Source organism: Bubalus bubalis, chromosome 20, assembly GCF_019923935.1.
Source record: "Bubalus bubalis isolate 160015118507 breed Murrah chromosome 20, NDDB_SH_1, whole genome shotgun sequence".
Classification (NCBI taxonomy): domain Eukaryota; kingdom Metazoa; phylum Chordata; class Mammalia; order Artiodactyla; family Bovidae; genus Bubalus; species Bubalus bubalis.
This window is the reverse complement of record NC_059176.1, coordinates 10,987,302-11,004,460: the sequence shown is the minus strand read 5'-3', so window position 1 is coordinate 11,004,460 and position 17,159 is coordinate 10,987,302. Positions and strand designations below refer to the sequence as shown.

General features: G+C 50.5%; 2 protein-coding genes across 10 annotated transcripts in view; one reads left to right on the top strand and one right to left on the bottom strand.

The window, feature by feature from the left end:
- Nucleotides 1-1,330: 1,330 nt before the first annotated feature.
- Nucleotides 1,331-10,389, top strand: LOC102410741 (serpin A3-8). 2 transcript variants are annotated; one of them, XM_044933291.2, is made up of 5 exons: nucleotides 1,331-1,469; nucleotides 3,345-3,980; nucleotides 5,826-6,099; nucleotides 8,756-8,906; nucleotides 9,957-10,389. In XM_044933291.2, the coding sequence occupies exons 2-5, from the start codon at nucleotides 3,347-3,349 to the stop codon at nucleotides 10,152-10,154; spliced, it is 1,257 nt and encodes a 418-aa protein (XP_044789226.2). In that variant the 5' UTR covers nucleotides 1,331-1,469; nucleotides 3,345-3,346; the 3' UTR covers nucleotides 10,155-10,389. The 2 variants fall into 2 exon arrangements, with proteins under 2 accessions (XP_044789226.2, XP_025127208.3); XM_025271423.3 differs by having other exon boundaries at nucleotides 1,331-1,473.
- Nucleotides 7,956-17,159, bottom strand: part of LOC102411401 (serpin A3-6) — a 43,662-nt gene continuing 34,458 nt past the window's right edge. For 4 of the 8 annotated variants that reach the window (XM_044933294.2, XM_025271428.3, XM_025271427.3 and 1 more), the window contains one exon: nucleotides 7,956-8,589. In XM_044933294.2, coding sequence (XP_044789229.2) covers nucleotides 8,392-8,589 — 198 coding nt within the window. In that variant the 3' untranslated portion in view covers nucleotides 7,956-8,391. Of the gene's footprint in view, nucleotides 8,590-12,441; nucleotides 13,562-16,205; nucleotides 16,758-16,820; nucleotides 16,842-17,159 lie in introns of those variants that run through there. The other 4 variants (XM_044933296.2, XM_044933298.2, XM_044933293.2 and 1 more) reach the window with 4 other exon arrangements.

The following is a 17,159-nucleotide window of genomic DNA, read 5'->3' as shown; positions in this document are numbered from 1 at the left end:
TTGCAAAGAGACACAACTGAGCGACTGAACTGAACTGAACTGAGAGCTTACACCTAGTGTTATTTGACTTAACTCTTCATGCAGACACCTCCCCCACCTCTATCCAGTCAGGGAAACTTTCTTATCTGCATTTTAGAGATAAAGAGATTAAAGTCCATGGATTTTCAATAAATATCCTGGGATCACACAACTGGTAAAGAGTACTTTCAGGATCGAAGCTCACCTCAAAGCCGTCATCATGCTCAGTGGTGTCCAACTCTTTGCAACCTCTCTGGACCTTAGCCTGCTGTGCTCCTTTGTTCATGGGATTTTTCAGGCAAGAATACTGGAGCGGGTTGCCATTTCCTGTTCCAGGGATCCTTCCTGACCCAGGAGTCGAACCCAGGTATCCTGTATTACAGGCAGATTCTTTTCCTGCTGAGCCATCAGGGAAGCCCAACATCACTAAGTCAGTGGTTTGCAAACTGTGCTTGGTAGGACCCCAGGGATCTCCAGAAGTCTGGCAGGGATTGTAAGGGATTGTCATGGCTGGAAGGATGTGACTATGATGGATGAAGGGACAGGTTTTCCCATGAGCCCAGGAAATACCTGAAATTATCTCATTGAGACAGCTAAGGAGAGCTCAAGGTCAAAAAGGGAGGACGATTAGCTCCTAGGGTGAACCAACACTGAAGGAGAGCAGGGCAATGTCCAAGTCACAGCAGGTCCCCCAAACAGATGGTGCTGGAGACCGGAGGACCCAAACACTTGTACTCCAGACACCCTTTGGGGACCTTGGGCTCACACCCCTTCTGTGGGAATGGGGGAGGAGTGCTTCAACTTACAAATCAAGCTGTAAACAAATAGTGTATTGCATTTTAAAATCATGTCCTATCACATATGCAAATGTGCACACTCACACACACACACACACACACATACACACACACTTCAAAGAAAAAATACACAACACAATGTTAACTTGGATTTCCCTGGGCGCTAGCATTCTGGGAAATACTTTACAAGCCCTTCTCTACATTTTTGGGATTTCTCTGTGATCCTTAAAGACGATATCAGACCAGGAATAAAACACTAATAAGAATCAGTAATTCTTTAAAAAGAACAATAATTTGGAGTAGTTTTCAGTGATTCATTTGATGTTTTCTGAGTTGTCACATATTCCTCAGTGAGTATTTCATAAGCAGAAGAGAACTCTAACATGCGAAAGGTTTTTTTGTGGGTTTATTTACTAGCTATTTTATAAGGGGAAAAAGCCCTATTTCGGTAACTATATTGTTTGCGTACACCTAATGAATCCTGTTACCAGAAATGTTCATCTGCCCATTTCCAGGCTGAGGTCTTGTTCCCTCCTACATTTCGTAAGCCAGAGAAGATATCTTTGGAGGATAAATAGACAAACAAAGAGACGAAACTCCAATATCTGGGCAGGCGGCGGCTCTGGATCCACTGCCCACATCCCGCTCTCACAGGCAGGTAATCCGTGATGCTCCCACACTGGGAGACAAGGGACCCCTTTCCCAGGGTGGTTCTGTCCTTGGCCAGGGATGAGTAGAATCTGAGGCAGGAGGGAGGCGGGAGGATGTGTGTCTGATGCTGGGAGGGTTCTGAGTCCTCTGAAGACCAGTCCTCTCTCTGGGTCTCTGTTTTCATCCTGCAAAGGGAGGGATGTGCCACCAGGGCTTCTGGGGACATTCCTGCTTTTGAGTCTTTGGGGTTGTAATTCGAGCCAGCTATGCCCCATCCAGCTGTGCATCCAGCGTCAGGTCAGAGGTCCTCCGAGGGCCCTGAGGTGCGTCTCCTTGCCTGGCACAGGGCACTGCTCTCAGATAGTTCTGGGGACAGAATTAGTGCACCAGGTTCCTCTGGACAGAGGCTGAGGGGTCTCTAGGGGGAGGGGGTTTCCTGGGCTCCACTGTCCCTCCAGGGACCCCAGCAAGCAGACAGGAGCTGAGTCTGTCCAGCACTGAAAAGACAGACAGCTCAGAAACAGAGCCAGCCCTGCAATCAGAACAAATGAATAGTCCAGGAATAGTTTTGGAAGAAAATGGTTAACTCATTTGGCAAAAACCATTGTACCACTCCTGAGTAAACTAACAGTTTAGGCAATCGATCGCCTCTCTCCGCAGGCTTGTGTGAGGGCCTTTCCCCTGGTCTCTGGACAAGAATCAGCTCAGCTTCCTGCCCTACACCCCTCCTCCGCTCCCCTCCAGTCTCCTCCCATCTCTGCCTCTTGTCTCTCTCGCCTTCCCCCTCCTACCCCAGCTTCCCTCTCTATTCTGAGATGAGGGGCGGAGGCTGCAGGGAAACAGCCCTCTTTGCTGAGGTCACACCTTTGACCTCAGTCTCTCCTGAGGCTTCTGGGCAGCATCTCAGTCCTCTGTCCCCAGGGATCACAGTCTGGCTTGTTGAGTTCCAGAAAGTGTCGCTAGTGGAGGGGGTGACACGTCTGGAACTCCTCTTAGGAGCCCAGCACCTTCTTCCTGTACGTCACTTGAGCCGTTCCACGTGTTGGACGGAGGTGGGAACTGAGGATCAGAGAGGTGCAGTCACTGCTCGTCACCACACAGCACTCACAAGTGGTCCAAACAATCCTCGACCAGGTCTCTGACACTCTGAGCTCACCCTGCTTCTCCCCACTAGGAGGCTTTTCCAGGTTCTTGATGGAAACACCCTCCACATGTCCACGTGGCAGGGGCTGAGCAGAACACTCTGCCCTCCTTGTTCTTTACACCAGCCCTCCTCTGGGCAGTCAGGCTCCAGCACGGCTCCCGCTGCCTGTGGCGGCCTCTCTCCTGAACGCTCACTGCGACCAGGCACCTCAACAGAAGAGCCTCCCTGAGGTCACACCCTTGTCCTCAGAGGCGGGGAGAGGTGCTGTGTCCTGTGATCAGTGCAGGGCTCCTTCCTGGGGGGACAGAGAGGAGGCATGGTGGGAAAGCAGCCCTGCTTTCTAGGCCCTCTGACGGTATCAGCTCCTGGGAAGAGGGAGATGGGTTCTTGCTGGACAGCACGTCACACCCATCACCAGCTTCCCCACCCTGGAGCCAGGCACCCCAGGCTCCTCACCCTTAGTACTCCACTGCTTGCTGTGTGACCTTGGAAAAGCCCCTTCCCCTCTCTGTGCCCAGTCTCTCCACTGGGGAAATTGCTAATGATCACAGCACTTGACCAAAGGGTGAGAGGGAGCCCAGAGCCTCCTCGTATGTGTTGGGAGCCCAGCAGGGTGCCTACCCCTGGGAGGTCACAGAGCAGCAGGGCTGAGAGAACAGAGACCACGGGGGATAGAGGGTGGGGGTTGGGACGTCATCTGACAGGTGGAGACTGAAAGGAGCTTTGCTTTTCAGACATGAGGGCAGAGAGAATGTTCCCCCTCCTGGCTCTGGGGCTCCTGGTGGCTGGACTGTGCTCCAGGGTCCACTGCCTCCCGGAGAATGTGACCCCAGAAGAACAGCACAAAGGGACATCTGTGGATGACCACTCATTAGCCTCCAGCAACACCGACTTTGCCTTCAGCCTCTACAAGCAGTTGGCTTTGAAGAACCCCAATAAGAATGTCATCTTCTCCCCTCTGAGCATCTCCATAGCCTTGGCCTTCTTGTCCCTGGGGGCTCGTGGCCCCACCCTGACAGAGATCCTGGAAGGTCTCAAGTTCAACCTCACAGAGACTCCCGAGAGAGAAATCCACCAGGGTTTCCAGCACCTCCTGCAGATGCTCAGTCGACCCAGCAATGAGCTGCAGCTGAGCGTGGGCAACACGATGTTCGTGCAGGAGGAGCTGAAGCTGCTGGACAAGTTCAGGGAAGATGCTCTGGCGCTGTACGCCTCCGAGGCCTTCTCGACCAACTTCAAGGATCCTGAAGCTGCCAAGAGTCTAATAAATGACTATGTGAAGAATAAAACTCAGGGGAAAATTGTGGACTTGTTCAATGACCTCGACCCACTCACAAAGGTGATACTGGTGAATTACATCTACTTTAAAGGTAGGTTCCCGGATTAGTATTCAAAAGGAACTGCACAATTTTTTTTGTTGTTGTTGTTGACTTCAGGCTATTTCTGTTCTGGGTCAGCCAACTGTGTCATTAGGCAAAATACTATAGAGGAGTGGACTTCCCTGGTGGCTCAGTGGTAAAGAACCTGCCTTACAATGCAGGACACATGAGATCGATTCCCAGATTGGGAAGATCCCCTGGAGGTGGAAATGGCAACCCACTCCAGTGTTCTTGCCTATAAAATCCCATGAAGAGAGGAGCCTGGTGGGCTAGAGTCCATTGGGTCACCGAGTCAGACAGGACTTAGTGACTGCACACGAGCCCTCAGTTTAGGATGCTGGGGCATCAAGACCCTGCACCAACCATAGGCTTTGTGTGTTTTGGGATTATTTCCCAAACTCCAATGCTCATTACAGGACGTTAGTGCAGGGAAGCTGCTAACCCTTTGTCTGACGCAGAGGGAGAGTTTTGTTTTGACTTAATCTTACCCGGCTGCTAGAGGAAGGGTTTTCCCATTCTCATCACTCTTGTGTGTGTCCTTCCTGATGAGGTGGTGTTGGAACCCTCGGGAACCCTCAGCTGTGCCCACCATGGGCTGGTTCTGACCTGCCAGGGGACTTGGTTTCTGGAGGCTCCTGGTGAGGCCGGTGGGCTTCACAGTGAGACAGACTCTGAGGAGCCTGTGCATCCCCAGGGTCTTCATCTGTGCTCTTCTATCAGCTTAGGGTGGAACAGGCCAGGCCACCATCCGGGAGCAGCCTCTGCAGAAGGGAGCCTCCTAGACAGGATCTTCTCCCAGCTGCAAGCTGGTCTGATGCCCTGTCCCGGTATCAGGAGGTCAGCATGGCAAACCTCAGCCTGGATATTCACAAGGGGCGGAGTAGAGGCAGATGGATTTTGCACAGGGAGCAAGAAGGGCCAATAGGGACCCAGAGAGGATCACTGAGTCAGAAGTGGTCAGGTGTCTAAGACCCACCAGATGTGGAGCACAAGATTGCCCTGAGCTAGGGGTTCCTGGCAGAGCTCAGAATGGCCCTCTGGGGCCAACGTTTTCATCTGTAAATGAAGGCCAAGAATGGAATTGCTCTGAAATATGAATTCAGGGCTGACTTTCCCTGGATTGTTCTTTGTATCTCCTGTGCTTTCTTCTACCATCCCATCCTGAGACTTTTTCCTCCAAAATCTCCTTCCCAGGGGCACACCAGCCAGCCCTGCTTTCCCTCTGCTCCTGCCTCTCACCATGAGGACAGAAGCAGAGGTGGAAACGAAGCAGGAGGTGGGGGTGGATACACATTCCCTGAAGCCCCAGAGCCCTGAACTCCCCTAGAAGTCCTGGCCTCAGCGGGGATCCATCCTCCTGAGTGGAGACCCGAGTCCTCTCCTCTGTTGACCCCGCCCTGCCCTCCAGGTCCCCGTGTGGCTCTGGCTCCAGCCGGGCTCACAAAGCTGTGGGGACCTGTGTCCTCCCTGAAAAGCCAACGACTAACCCCTGGTCACTTGTTCCCATGAAGGACCAGGAGGTCCCATATCTCCCCAGGCCCAGCCTCACCTCTGTCTCGCCCATGCCCTCCACATTCCTGTTGATTGCTCATGTAGAACAATTAACCAGCTTTGCTTCGTGTTCCTCTTTTCAATCCTGATCTGTGTTCACTTCCATTCCCAGTGTTTACCTACCTTCCCAGGTGTATGGTCACACCTACCAGAGCCCTCCCTAGAGGCACGTGGTATGGGGGGCTGCTGTGGGGAGGGTCTTCCCTCTGAGGGACCAGGGGGTGGGGGAGGGAGAGGACACAGTCTCTGCACTCACAGACTCCTCACCTATCCCTCCGCCTCCAGCCCAGTGGAGGACGCCCTTTGATCCCAAACAAACTTACAAGTCACCGTTCCATGTGAGCAAGAACAAGACGGTGGAGGTGCCCATGATGAGCATTGGGGACCTGGTGACCCCTTACTTCCGGGACGAGGAGCTGGACTGCACGCTGGTGGAGCTCACGTACACCAGCAACGACAGCGCCCTCTTCATCCTCCCCGACGAGGGCAAAATGCAGGACCTGGAAGCCAGGCTGATCCCAGAGATGCTGACGAGGTGGCGAGAATCACTGTACCCCAGGTGACTGTCCCCAGGACCCAGGGCTGTGGGCCCAGCTGCCTTCTCCGTCCTTCCCCCTCTTCCTGGACTCCTGACCCCCAGCAACAGGGCCTCTGGAATGTCCAGGGGATGTGGGAACTGCTGGGAGAACCCATCCAGGGGTGACCTTGCTCTTTGCTGCCTGTGTGGGTCTGGGCTTGAATTTCTCCTTCTACAAGATGATGACCTCAGAGGGGACAGTGGCTGAGGTTTCCACTGCCTCTAACATGTGCTGAGTCATGAGGACCCTCAACACAGCCGCCAACACTCATGCACATTCTCTCCATGGCGCCACCCTTTGTAGGTGGAGGGAGGAAGATGGAACTGTAGGCAGCTGAGGACTCAGGTGAGACAGAGGGTGAGGACCAGCTTGGCATGGTCTTTCCATCATAATCACTCATTTATTCATTCATCCACTCAACACTGGCTGAACAGATTAATTCAGGATATGCTACGCCCCAGGGACTATTCTCATAATAATAATAATAATTTAGACCCTGAGGATAAGTAGGCAAATAAGCCCCTAAATCCCCTACCTTCACAGCACTTATTTTGTAATTGCAGGAGATAGACAAGAAACAAATAAAATAACTGAATTATTTGTTACTTTGAGAGGTGAGAAATGCAGAGGTGAGGGATAATAAAGGAAAAAGATAATTATTCCCAAAGGTAGTTTGTGATTGTAAATAGAGTGTCCTTGGGTGATGTCTGAAGTGAGGCACTGAGCCATGCAGATGTGTTGGGAAAAGCATTCCTGGCCAAGGGAACAGCCAGTGCAAAGCCTCTGAGGCAGGAGCCAGTCTGGTGTGGTTGAGTATTAGTGAGGCCAGAGCAGCAGAGCAGAGGGAGTGAGAGGGGAAGTTGGGCAAGGTCAGGGAAACCAGGGGAAATACAGATTACATGGGACCTTGCAGACCCCTTGACTCCCCCCATCTAAGGGAAATGGAAACTCGTCACAAAGTTTTGGCCCAAAGAGTGAATGATCCGAGTAATGTTTTAAAAAGATCGCCCGGGGCACCTAGCGCCTGGGCAGGACAAGAGCTGCCTGCACAGGACAAGCATGGAGGCAGGGAGGCCAGCCAGGAGCCCAGCGGGGTCACCCAGGGGAGCCGCTGGGGGCTGGACCAGGAGGAGCAGGAAGTGTGGGGAGGGGTCTGGCTCTGGGTAAACTGAGCGTAGACACACAGGCCAGGAGGTGGGATTCAGGAGACCTATCTCAGGGGGACAAGGGGAGAGACAGCGCAGGGCCAGGGTCTGCAGGGGTGGGTAGGGATTGGGTGAGGGCAGCATGAGGGGGGCAGGGGTGCCCCAGACCCAGAGTCCCACTCCCAGGCTCACACTCCCTGTGCTTCTCTGGGGCTCAGCTCCCTGCTGCGAGGGGAGGGGTGTCCTTGACCCTCTGTTCTGAGTGTGGGAATCTGCAGACCCAGGGGGGATGGGTGTGGGAGGCACTTTATAAACCATAAGGGACTGGAGATCTTCCCACAAGTGATGTAGAAGCTGTAGCTCCTTCCCGACTCCTATCCAGGGGACCTGACACCTTGGGGCTCCTGACTCCCAACCCCTCCTCCCTGTAGATCCCAGGAGACCCAGGACAGGGGACCCCCTCGCCCTGCCTGTGCTCCCTTTCCAACCCTTCCCCCTCCAACCCCAAGAGCTACCACAGAGTAGGGGTGCAGTGAATAGAGGTAAATGGAGAGAATATTCACCGCACACCTTGATTTAAAGCCCTGAGGCGACATGGATCTACACACTCCTGGCCCACGGAGGATGTTCAGTAATATCTTATTGAGTAAATGGATAAGGATGAGTGAACAAATGAAAAATGACAATGAGGAGAATCGTTACCTCTGTATTCCAAAAGGACCCAGAGCTTAAGGGGAGTCACAGCCTCCTCATATTTGGCATTTGTAAGACCAGACACCCTGACAAGAGTCTTAAGGGAAACACAGAGAGAGAGAGAGGGAGGGAGGCCTCGGGGTGGGAGACAGCATCTCTTGCTCCAAGAATCTGCTGGTAGCTCTGCTCAGAAGCAGCAGCCCTACCCCCAAGGAACTCACTAGGAAGGCAAGACAGAGACGCTGAATAGGATGATTCAGGCCCCCAGGTCCCTTGATTGCAGCCCCCAGCCCCCCAGGTCCCCTCCAAGCCCCTTTCAGCTCCTTCCTTCCCTGCCGCCCACACTCAGGCCGCCCTTGTGCTGTGGATCAGCCCCTCTGGCTTCCCACATTCCTGCAAGTGCATCCACCTCCTCCTAGGCTCCTCTTCACCCAGTTAGATCCATCCCCTCCCCTGGGACTCAGGCTCCATGCCACCTCCTGCAGGAAGCCTTCCCGGTGCCTGTGGAGCAGCACAGTCTCCCAGCAGTTGTGGAATCCATGCTGGAGGAGGGTGTTTCCTGTGCCCTGCAAGCTTGCAGGGGAGGAGCAGGGGCAGGTCCCAACCTCTGCGCACTGTCCCTAGGTTAGACTCCTGCAGAAAGGAAAGGATAATTAATGAATTAGGAAGAGTTAGCCAAATGTGTCTAGAAACTTGAGGAAAGGAGTACTTTTTCCCCCAGAGGTAAGGTGGTGGTTGGAGAGTAAACCATGGAAGATCAAGCTGAGTCAAGTATGAGTTCATTTTTCGTATTTCCTAGACGGATACATGAACTCAACCTACCAAGGTTTTCCATCTCCAGTGACTATAAACTGAAAGACATACTTTCCCAGCTGGAAATTAAGAAAGTCTTCACCCAGGAGGCGGACCTGTCAGGAATCACAGATGACCACAAGCTAGAGGTTTCCCAGGTGAGTCCAAATTTTGGACAATTCATCCTTCTTCTAGGAGCTTGAATGGGGGCAGACAGGCAGATGCTTGGCTAATTTTGGATTTAGAAATTCCTTGAATTTCCTATAATTCAGTAGCCCTTCCCAGGACTCCCCAAGCCTAGGGTTACCATCATATTGGGGGTTGTCCCCACATCCTTGAAATATGTGACCCGGATTCCATTACTGGGAAAGACCTGGGTGATATCAGCGGTGGACCCCATGCCAAGCTCTACTCTTCACTCCTATAGAGGCAAATCCTATATCCCTTAGTTTTCTTCATCTGTAAAAGGAGGTGATAGTTCTTATCCAGCATGCAGAGTCTAGCAGAGCAGTAAGAAGTAATAGGCATAACAGTGGCTCAGGGCCATTGTGATGAATATACACTAAGAGCAGGAAAGAAGAACACCAGGGGTCCTGGTGCTGTGATCCGAGAAGCAGAGGAATCAGAGTGAATGAGAGGGGTGGGTGCTGGACAGCCCTGCAGTCTCCCCTGCACCCCACCTGCCAGAGGACCTGATAAAGCAGACACGGGTGCTAGAAGCCAGAGGGGTTCAGGGATGGGGAATCACATCCTAGGCAAAGTAGCCAAGGCCTCAGGGACATGTCAGCTGGGACAGGAGAGGAGGAGAGCTGTTTCCATCCAAATCTGCTGCTTGGAACTGGAGAACTGTGATAGTTCCCTGCAAGAAAACAAAATGCCTTGATGTGGCCCCTGCCCCCACACTAGGGGGAATTCGGGGGCATCACAGTCTCTGGACTCAGAGAGGGTTCCAGAATCAGGGAGTCCCGGCTCTGTGCCTCTCTAACCCTTGACCCATCAATGACAACCTCACTTTGCACACCTGTGCATCACGACGGCAAACCAGCTGACAGTCTGATGGGAGGACAGACAAATTGAACAGGTTGCCAGCGCAGTGACAGACCAGACCAGGAGCAGGTGGATGAATGCCAGTCCCCAGAGGCGCTCAGGCCCCTGCTCACATCTTGCCTCCCCCATCTCCAATGGATAATGTTCTGGCGTCCCCACAGGTGGTCCACAAGGCCGTGCTCGACGTGGGCGAGGAGGGCACGGAAGGAGCTGCTGCCACGGGAATCAAGGTGGGAATCACATCCATAAATAATCACATCCCCTTGAGCTTCGACAGGCCCTTCCTGATTGCCATAGTTCTCAAAGACACCCAGAGCATCATCTTTTTGGGGAAAGTCACCAACCCCAAGGAAGCCTAGAGCTCCCCTCCGAATGGCGGGTCCACTGAAGAAGGAGCTGGGTGCCCTGGTCCCTCGGAGCAGCCTGACCTCTGTGCACCGAGGCGAGGAGCAGCCCCCCTATCCAACCCCACCCGCTCACCCTCGGGAAGGAGACAGTGACAATGCTGGGGGCCCCTGTGCACACGGGGTCTGCCCTGCTCCGGAGGAGGCGCTGAACCCTACACCAGCAATAAAGCACCTTCCTTGGACTGGACTCTTTCCTGTGTGTCTCCGCCCTGATCTGCCTGACTCCACGCCCTGCTGCTGCCCGGGCCCCAGGGACAAGCCCCTCTGACATCCTACACACACTAGGCCCACCCTACTTCTGAGGCCCTCTGCTTCAGCCTCACCAGCCAGCCCAGGAGCCAGTTTTGTGCCTGTGACCAAGCCCACTGGACCGCAGGCCCAGGACTGGGAGAGGCTCGGCTGCCCAAAGCCCACTTCCAGGGGCTCTGATTCCAGGTCCAAGTTCACGCCTCCCTCCCCAAGACCTGGGATATCCCCTCGTGCTCAATGGTAGGGGGCTCCAACCCTGACCTCTTCTGGCACAGCCCCTGGACCCTTCCCTCCTGCAGCTGAGTTGGGCCTCTTCCCCCAGGATCACCCCTCTGCCACCCAGCACCCCAACCTGGGAGACCAGCTACTTCCAGGTTTCCAGCTGAGCTCTGTCACCTCCTGACCAGTTCCACCTCCTCCCCTGACAGTGGATCCCCATCAGCAGGCAGAAGAGGTGTCCTGGGAGTGAAAGAGCAGTAAGCACACACGTGCAGTAAGAGCAACACCCAGCCCTGCCTCCCCTTGCTGTGATCAGGGACTCTGTCATCTCCAGGGAGAACAGCTCCGGACAATAAAGACATCATCCACAAATGCAGGGTTGAGGTCTCTCTGCCAGGGAGCCTGCTCAGACCGCTACCTGAAATAACCCATTTAGTCCTTGAGCTGATCACACAAGATACTTGCTGTTCCTCATCCTGTGTTACCAATGAGGTAATAGAGGCACAGAGAGGCTCTGTAATTCCCTAAAGGCCATACTGCTAGAGATTATTGCAGGCAGGATGTTATCCTAACCAGATGGATGTCAGAGGAACACTAAACCACAAACCCATTTTGCCCATAAGGATTTTCAGCTATGGTCCTCGTGGGACTTAGGGTATAATGGGGAAGATGGGTGATGAACAAGGAGGCTGAGAGGGGAGAACCAAACTCAGGGGAAGTCGGGGGGGCTTCCTGGAGGAAGGGATCTCAGTTTTGCCAGTAGAGGAAAAATAGAAGGTTAAGGGTAAACAGAGTGGAGAATATTTCCAGCTAGGGAAAAAAAAAAAAAAACGAGTGGGAAAGTATCAAGTAGGGAAAGAAACTGGACGCAACTGGAGCAGGATGTGGAGGGACTGCAGAGAGGTTGGGGCCATGATGGAGTCACTGGAGAACCAGGTCCCTGGCACTCAGCAAGGGTTCTGAGAAGTTTCCATAGAGTCCTAGGAAGCTTTAAAGGGGTTTAAATAGAGGGTCGAGATGAGGAGAAATGACTGGTAGGAAAATGACTCCAGCTGCTGTATAGAGAAGAGAGTCAGGGCCAGGACAGGATGCAGGCTGGGCTTTAAAGGAGATGTTGCAGCAAATGGGGCCAAAGTGGTCCAGGCTGTAGAGCGAGAGGAGGGATGAGTGGAGAGCAGGGTTCACGTCCTTGATCTTGCCTGCTAGGAGCTTGGCTTATGACTCTTGCAAATGTCGTGATGTCATGGCAGCTTCTTCATTTTGGCTAGAGTGCTTTTTAAATAGTAATGAATAATCTACTGAACTTTCTACTTTAATGCAGTGTAAACAGAAAAGTTAATAAGTGCTCAGCAGAAAGAGGGCTTGCAAAACTTTTGTAATTCAAAAGCCTTGTCCTTCCTGAGCTGGCTTGGTGGCAGGGATGGCACACAGGTAGCCGCCAAACAGAGTGCAGAGGCAGGAATTTTATGGGTTAAAGATGTGTGAGCAAGACTTAATTTTCTCCCAGCTTTGTTCATTCTGACTTTGTTTTTAATAGATTCATCGATTGCCTGCACTTAGACACATCCAGTCTCACTTTTCCTTGACTTCTCAGGATCTTTGATTCTTTCTCCCGATGTTCACTAAAGGGAGGGTGCAGCAGGGGCTGTGATGAGATGCTTGGTTTTATCCATTCATGTCTTCATTCATTCATTCATTCCCTTGGAGTGCCCACTTCATGCCAAGGGTCTATCAAGTACTGATGAATAAAGCACAGTCCTGTCCTCAATGATTTTTTTGCGTGTTTTAGATTTTTATTACAGAAGAATTCAGATAGATACAAAAATAAAGAGGATGGCATGATGACCCCCCACACATATATCAGCAGCTTCAGTCATTATCAGTATAGACCAGCATCATTTTTCTCTACCTCTCAATCACTTTCCCCCTTTTTGTTGTTTCAAAGTAAATCTTACACATCCTTTACATTCTAACTGTAAGAATTTTAAAAGTCATACCCAAAATAGTACATCATACTTTGAAAATAAAACATACTTCTTTAATATTTTCAAATATCAAGTCTTTGCTTCCCTCAGTGGTTCCCAAATGTTTGTTTGTTTGTTTTTTAATTGGTTTCTTTCAATTAGAATCCAAACAATGTCTACACAGGGAGTTTAGTTACCCTACATCAAATTCTCTCTTCTTTCTCTCTGAAATTGAGATTATATTTAAATACCTAAAATCAATCATTTTAAAGTGTAAAATTCAATGGCAGTTGGTACATTCCCAATTGCTGTGAAATCATCACTATGTTTTACTTTCCAACTTTTAAAAAATCATCTCCAAATTCCCTGTGGGCTCATTGGTATAGAATTTACCTGCAACGCAGGAGATGTGGGGTTTGATCCCTGGGTCAGGAAGATCCCCTGGAGAAGGAAATGGCAACCCACTCTAGTATTCTTGTCTGGGAAATCCCATGGACAGAGGAGCCTCGTGGGCTACAGTCCATGGGGGTTGCCAAAAAGAGTCGGACACGACTAAATGACTAAAAAACAATGAGACCTATACCCATTAAGCTCTCACTCTCCACTACTGCCTTTCCCCAACACTAATAAGTAATTGCTAATATGCTTTCTCTGTCTCCAGATTTAAAGTCTGCACATTTTCTGTAAAGGGAATCATACAATATGTGACCTTTCGTCCCTGGAGTCATTCATTTCGCTTGATGCTTTCACGGTTCGTCCACGGGGTATGCGGCCGATCCTTCATTCCTTTTCATGGCTGAATTCCATTGGCTGAATTCGGTCCATTGTCTGAATACATCATATTGTGTTTATCCATTTGTCAGCTGCTGGTCATTTATCTGTTTCCGGTTTCTAGGTGTCACGCTACTGCAAACATTCAGGTACAGGCTGTTATGTGAAAATATGTTTTCGTTTTTCTTGGGTGTGTACATGGGAATGGAGTTGCTGGGTCATATGGTAACTCTACCTTTAGTTCTTTGAGGAACCACTAAGTTGATTTCCACCGCAGCTACACCGTTTTACATTCTCCCCAGCAGTGTACGAGGGTTCTAACTTCTCTGTATTCTTGACCACACCGGTTGTTTATTTATCATTATTATTGGTATTATATATTATTATCATTATCATCATTATTCTAGTAGATATCAGGTGGTATCTCATTGTGCTTTTTACTTGCATTTCTGTGTATGAATGATGGTCAGATTTTTTTCTGACCAGGTGGCTTCCCTGGTGGCTCTAGTAAAAAGAATCCTCCTGACAATGCAGGAGATGCAAGAGACACAGGTTTGATCCCTGGGTTGGGAAGATTCTCTGGAAGAGGAAATGGCAACCCACTCCAGTATTCTTGCCTGGAAAATTCTGCAGACAGAGGAGCCTGGTGGGCTAGAATCCTTGGGGTCGGACACAACTGAGCGCGCGCACACACATGCACACACACACACACACACACACACACATACAGATTTTGTTCAGTCCTTACCGGCCATTTGTGTATCTTTTTTGGAAATGATACTCAAGTCCTGTGTTTAGTTTTTCATTGGATTGTCTTATTGTTGAGTTGTCAGTATTCTTTAAGTATTACAGATACAATTTTTTTATCAGATATTTGATTTGTAAATATTTTCTCTCATTTTGTAATTTGTCTTTTTGCTCTCTTGATAGTGTCTTTTGATGCACAAAAATTCTAATTTTGAAAAAGTTCAATTTATCTCCTTTTTTGTTGCTGCTCATGATTTTTGGTGTCAGGTTTTAGAATCCATTGCCAAATCCAAGGAGGTTAATTTTGCTTTTCTCTGATATTTTTCGGTTTAGTTGTTATACTTAGGTCTTTGAACTATTTTGAGTAAAGTTTTTAAAAATACACATTTCTTTATCCAGCTGCACAGGGTCTTAGCTGCAGCACGTGAGATCTAGTTCCCTGACCAGGGATTGAACCTCGGCCCCCCGCATTGGAGTGTGAAGTTCTAGCCACTGAACCACCAGGGAAATCCCTGAGTTAAGTTTTATACATGGTTTGAGATAGAAGTCCATCTGATCCACTCTGTTAATAAAGCACAATATGTATTTTAACTGCAAGTTTACTCATCAGTGCCCATTACTACACTCAAAACTCTTCGAGAGTGGTGACTCGGACACTTTTGTACAGGATTATATTCTCTATAAGATTACAGGAGTTAAGCCTGAATATACACTGGAAGGACTGATGCTGAGCAAACTCCGGGTGATGGACAGGGAAGCCTGGGGGGCTACAGCCCATGGGATCGCAAACAGTCGGACGTGACTTAGCAACCGAACAGCAACAACAGGGGTTAGCACACAGTGGGCACTCAACAAATACTTGGTGAGTGAGTAAGTGCTGGCTTAAAGCTCAGCATTCAGAAAACTAAGCTCATGGCATCTGGTCCCATCACTTCATGGCAAATAGATGGGGAAATAGTGGCTGACTTTATTTTATTGGGGGGGGGTGCTCAGTGAATAGCTGTAAATGGACAGAATATTCACTAGACACCCTGATTTACAAGCACTGAGGGGACATGGATCTACACACACCTGGCCCGTGGAGGACATTCAGTAAGTCCCTGCCCGGCCCGCCCTTCCCTGCAGCCCACTCTCAGGCTGCCCTTATGCTGTGGAGCAGCCCCTCTTGCTTCCTTCTTTCCTACAAGTACATCTTCCTGCCTCCTGCCCTCCTCTTCATCCAGCAAGCTTAGTCCTCTCTTTGGGATTCAGGCTGGATGCCACCTCCTGCAGGAAGCCTTCCTGGTGCCCGTGAAGCAGCCCCACCAGCATAGTCTTCCAGCAGCTATGGATCCCTATCGGAGTGAAAGTGTCTCTGTGCCCTGCAGGCTTGAGGAGCAGGGCTCTTATGGAATTCAAGTTTGGGCTACTGGCCACCAAGAATCCAGTACCAGAAAGACAAGTGTTGGTTGGAGAAGGAAAGCTTGCTTTATTCAAGAGTCTGGCAACATGGGGAGAAGTTGGATTCATTTCCTAGAACCAATTCCTAAGACTCTGGTTGACCACGAAAGTTTTTAAGGGGAAAAAGGGGACGTAATCTCAGTTAACCATTGAGGTAATGGGTCAGATTCTTCCCCGTCTCCCACTGAGTACACACCTGTGGACTCCTTGTGACCTTTTTTAGATGCTATCTTGCTCACAGCATCTGCTCCCCAGATGCTGAAGGGGAATCTAGGGAAAGGGTCTAGTCACCTGATAATTCCTTATTCTTCATTTCTACTTCTTTAATCAAGGAAAAGAATCCACAGATTAGTTAAGGTACTGTGTGATCAAGAGCTTTTGAAAGGGGTGCTTAGACCAGAGGTTAGTTAAGCAGGGGGGCACCAGGTGAAAAGCTTAGATATAGCTTTGGACTTCTCTGGTGGTGCAGTGATTAGGAATCCGCCTGTCAGTGCAGGGGGCACGGGTTTGATCCCTGGTCTGGGAAGATCCCACATGCCATGGAGCAACTAAGCCTGTGTACCACAACCACCGAAGTCCAAGTGCCTAGAGAGCCTGTGCTCCACAACCAGAGAAGCCACTGCGGGAGAAGCCTGCATGCAGCAAAAAGAGTAGCCCCCACCCGCCACAACTAGAGAAGGCCGGTGGGTAGCAATGAAGACCCAGGGCAACCAAAAAGAATTCATATGCATAGCTTTGCTACAGTGAAAGACAAAAAGGTCGCTGTCAGCCACCAGCTTCCTGCAAAGAGGGGCTTAAGGCGTTTACAAGGTCTGGCCTAGGAACCGCCACAGCCCAGCCCTGGCGCACTATCTGGCATGTTAGACACCTGCAGACACAAATGGATAATTAATGAATTAAGGAGGGTTAGCCCAAGGGGTCTAGAAGCTGAGGAAGGGGCGCTCATCACAGGGAGAAGCGAATGGCAGAGAGAAAACCAGACCTGCTGTGAGGTGGCAGAAAGTTAGGCCGGCCCCGAGTCAAGCAAACGTTCAAGTTTTTTTTCTCACTTCCTAGGCGGATATGTGATCTCCATCTGCCAAAATTCTCCATCTCCAGAGACTATCATCTGGACAACATCCTTCCCCACCTGGATATGATGAAAGTCTTCACCCGCAAGGCTGACCTGTCAGGAGTAACAGGGGCCCAGAACCGGGCAGTTTCCCAGGTAGGTCTTTAAACTTCCGACAATTCATCCTTTGCATCAAAGCTTGAAAGGTAGAAGGTCAGACAGATTTTGGACAATCTTAAATTTGCAAAATAACTGCATTTCTCATTATAAAATCACCCTCACTCTAAAATCCTCAAGCCAAGGACAGCTGTGGTCCAACAGGGTTGGGGACTGGTCCCCATTTTCCCTAAATGAAATGTGACCCAGAAACCAGTCACTGGAAAGACCCTGCTGTGGGGTCAGCAGTGAATCCCCACCCTCCAAAGTGAGGTTTCCCTGGTGGCCCAGAGGGTAAAGAAACTATCTGCAATAAGAGAGACCCGGGTTGGATCTCTGAGTTGGGAAGACCCCCTGGAG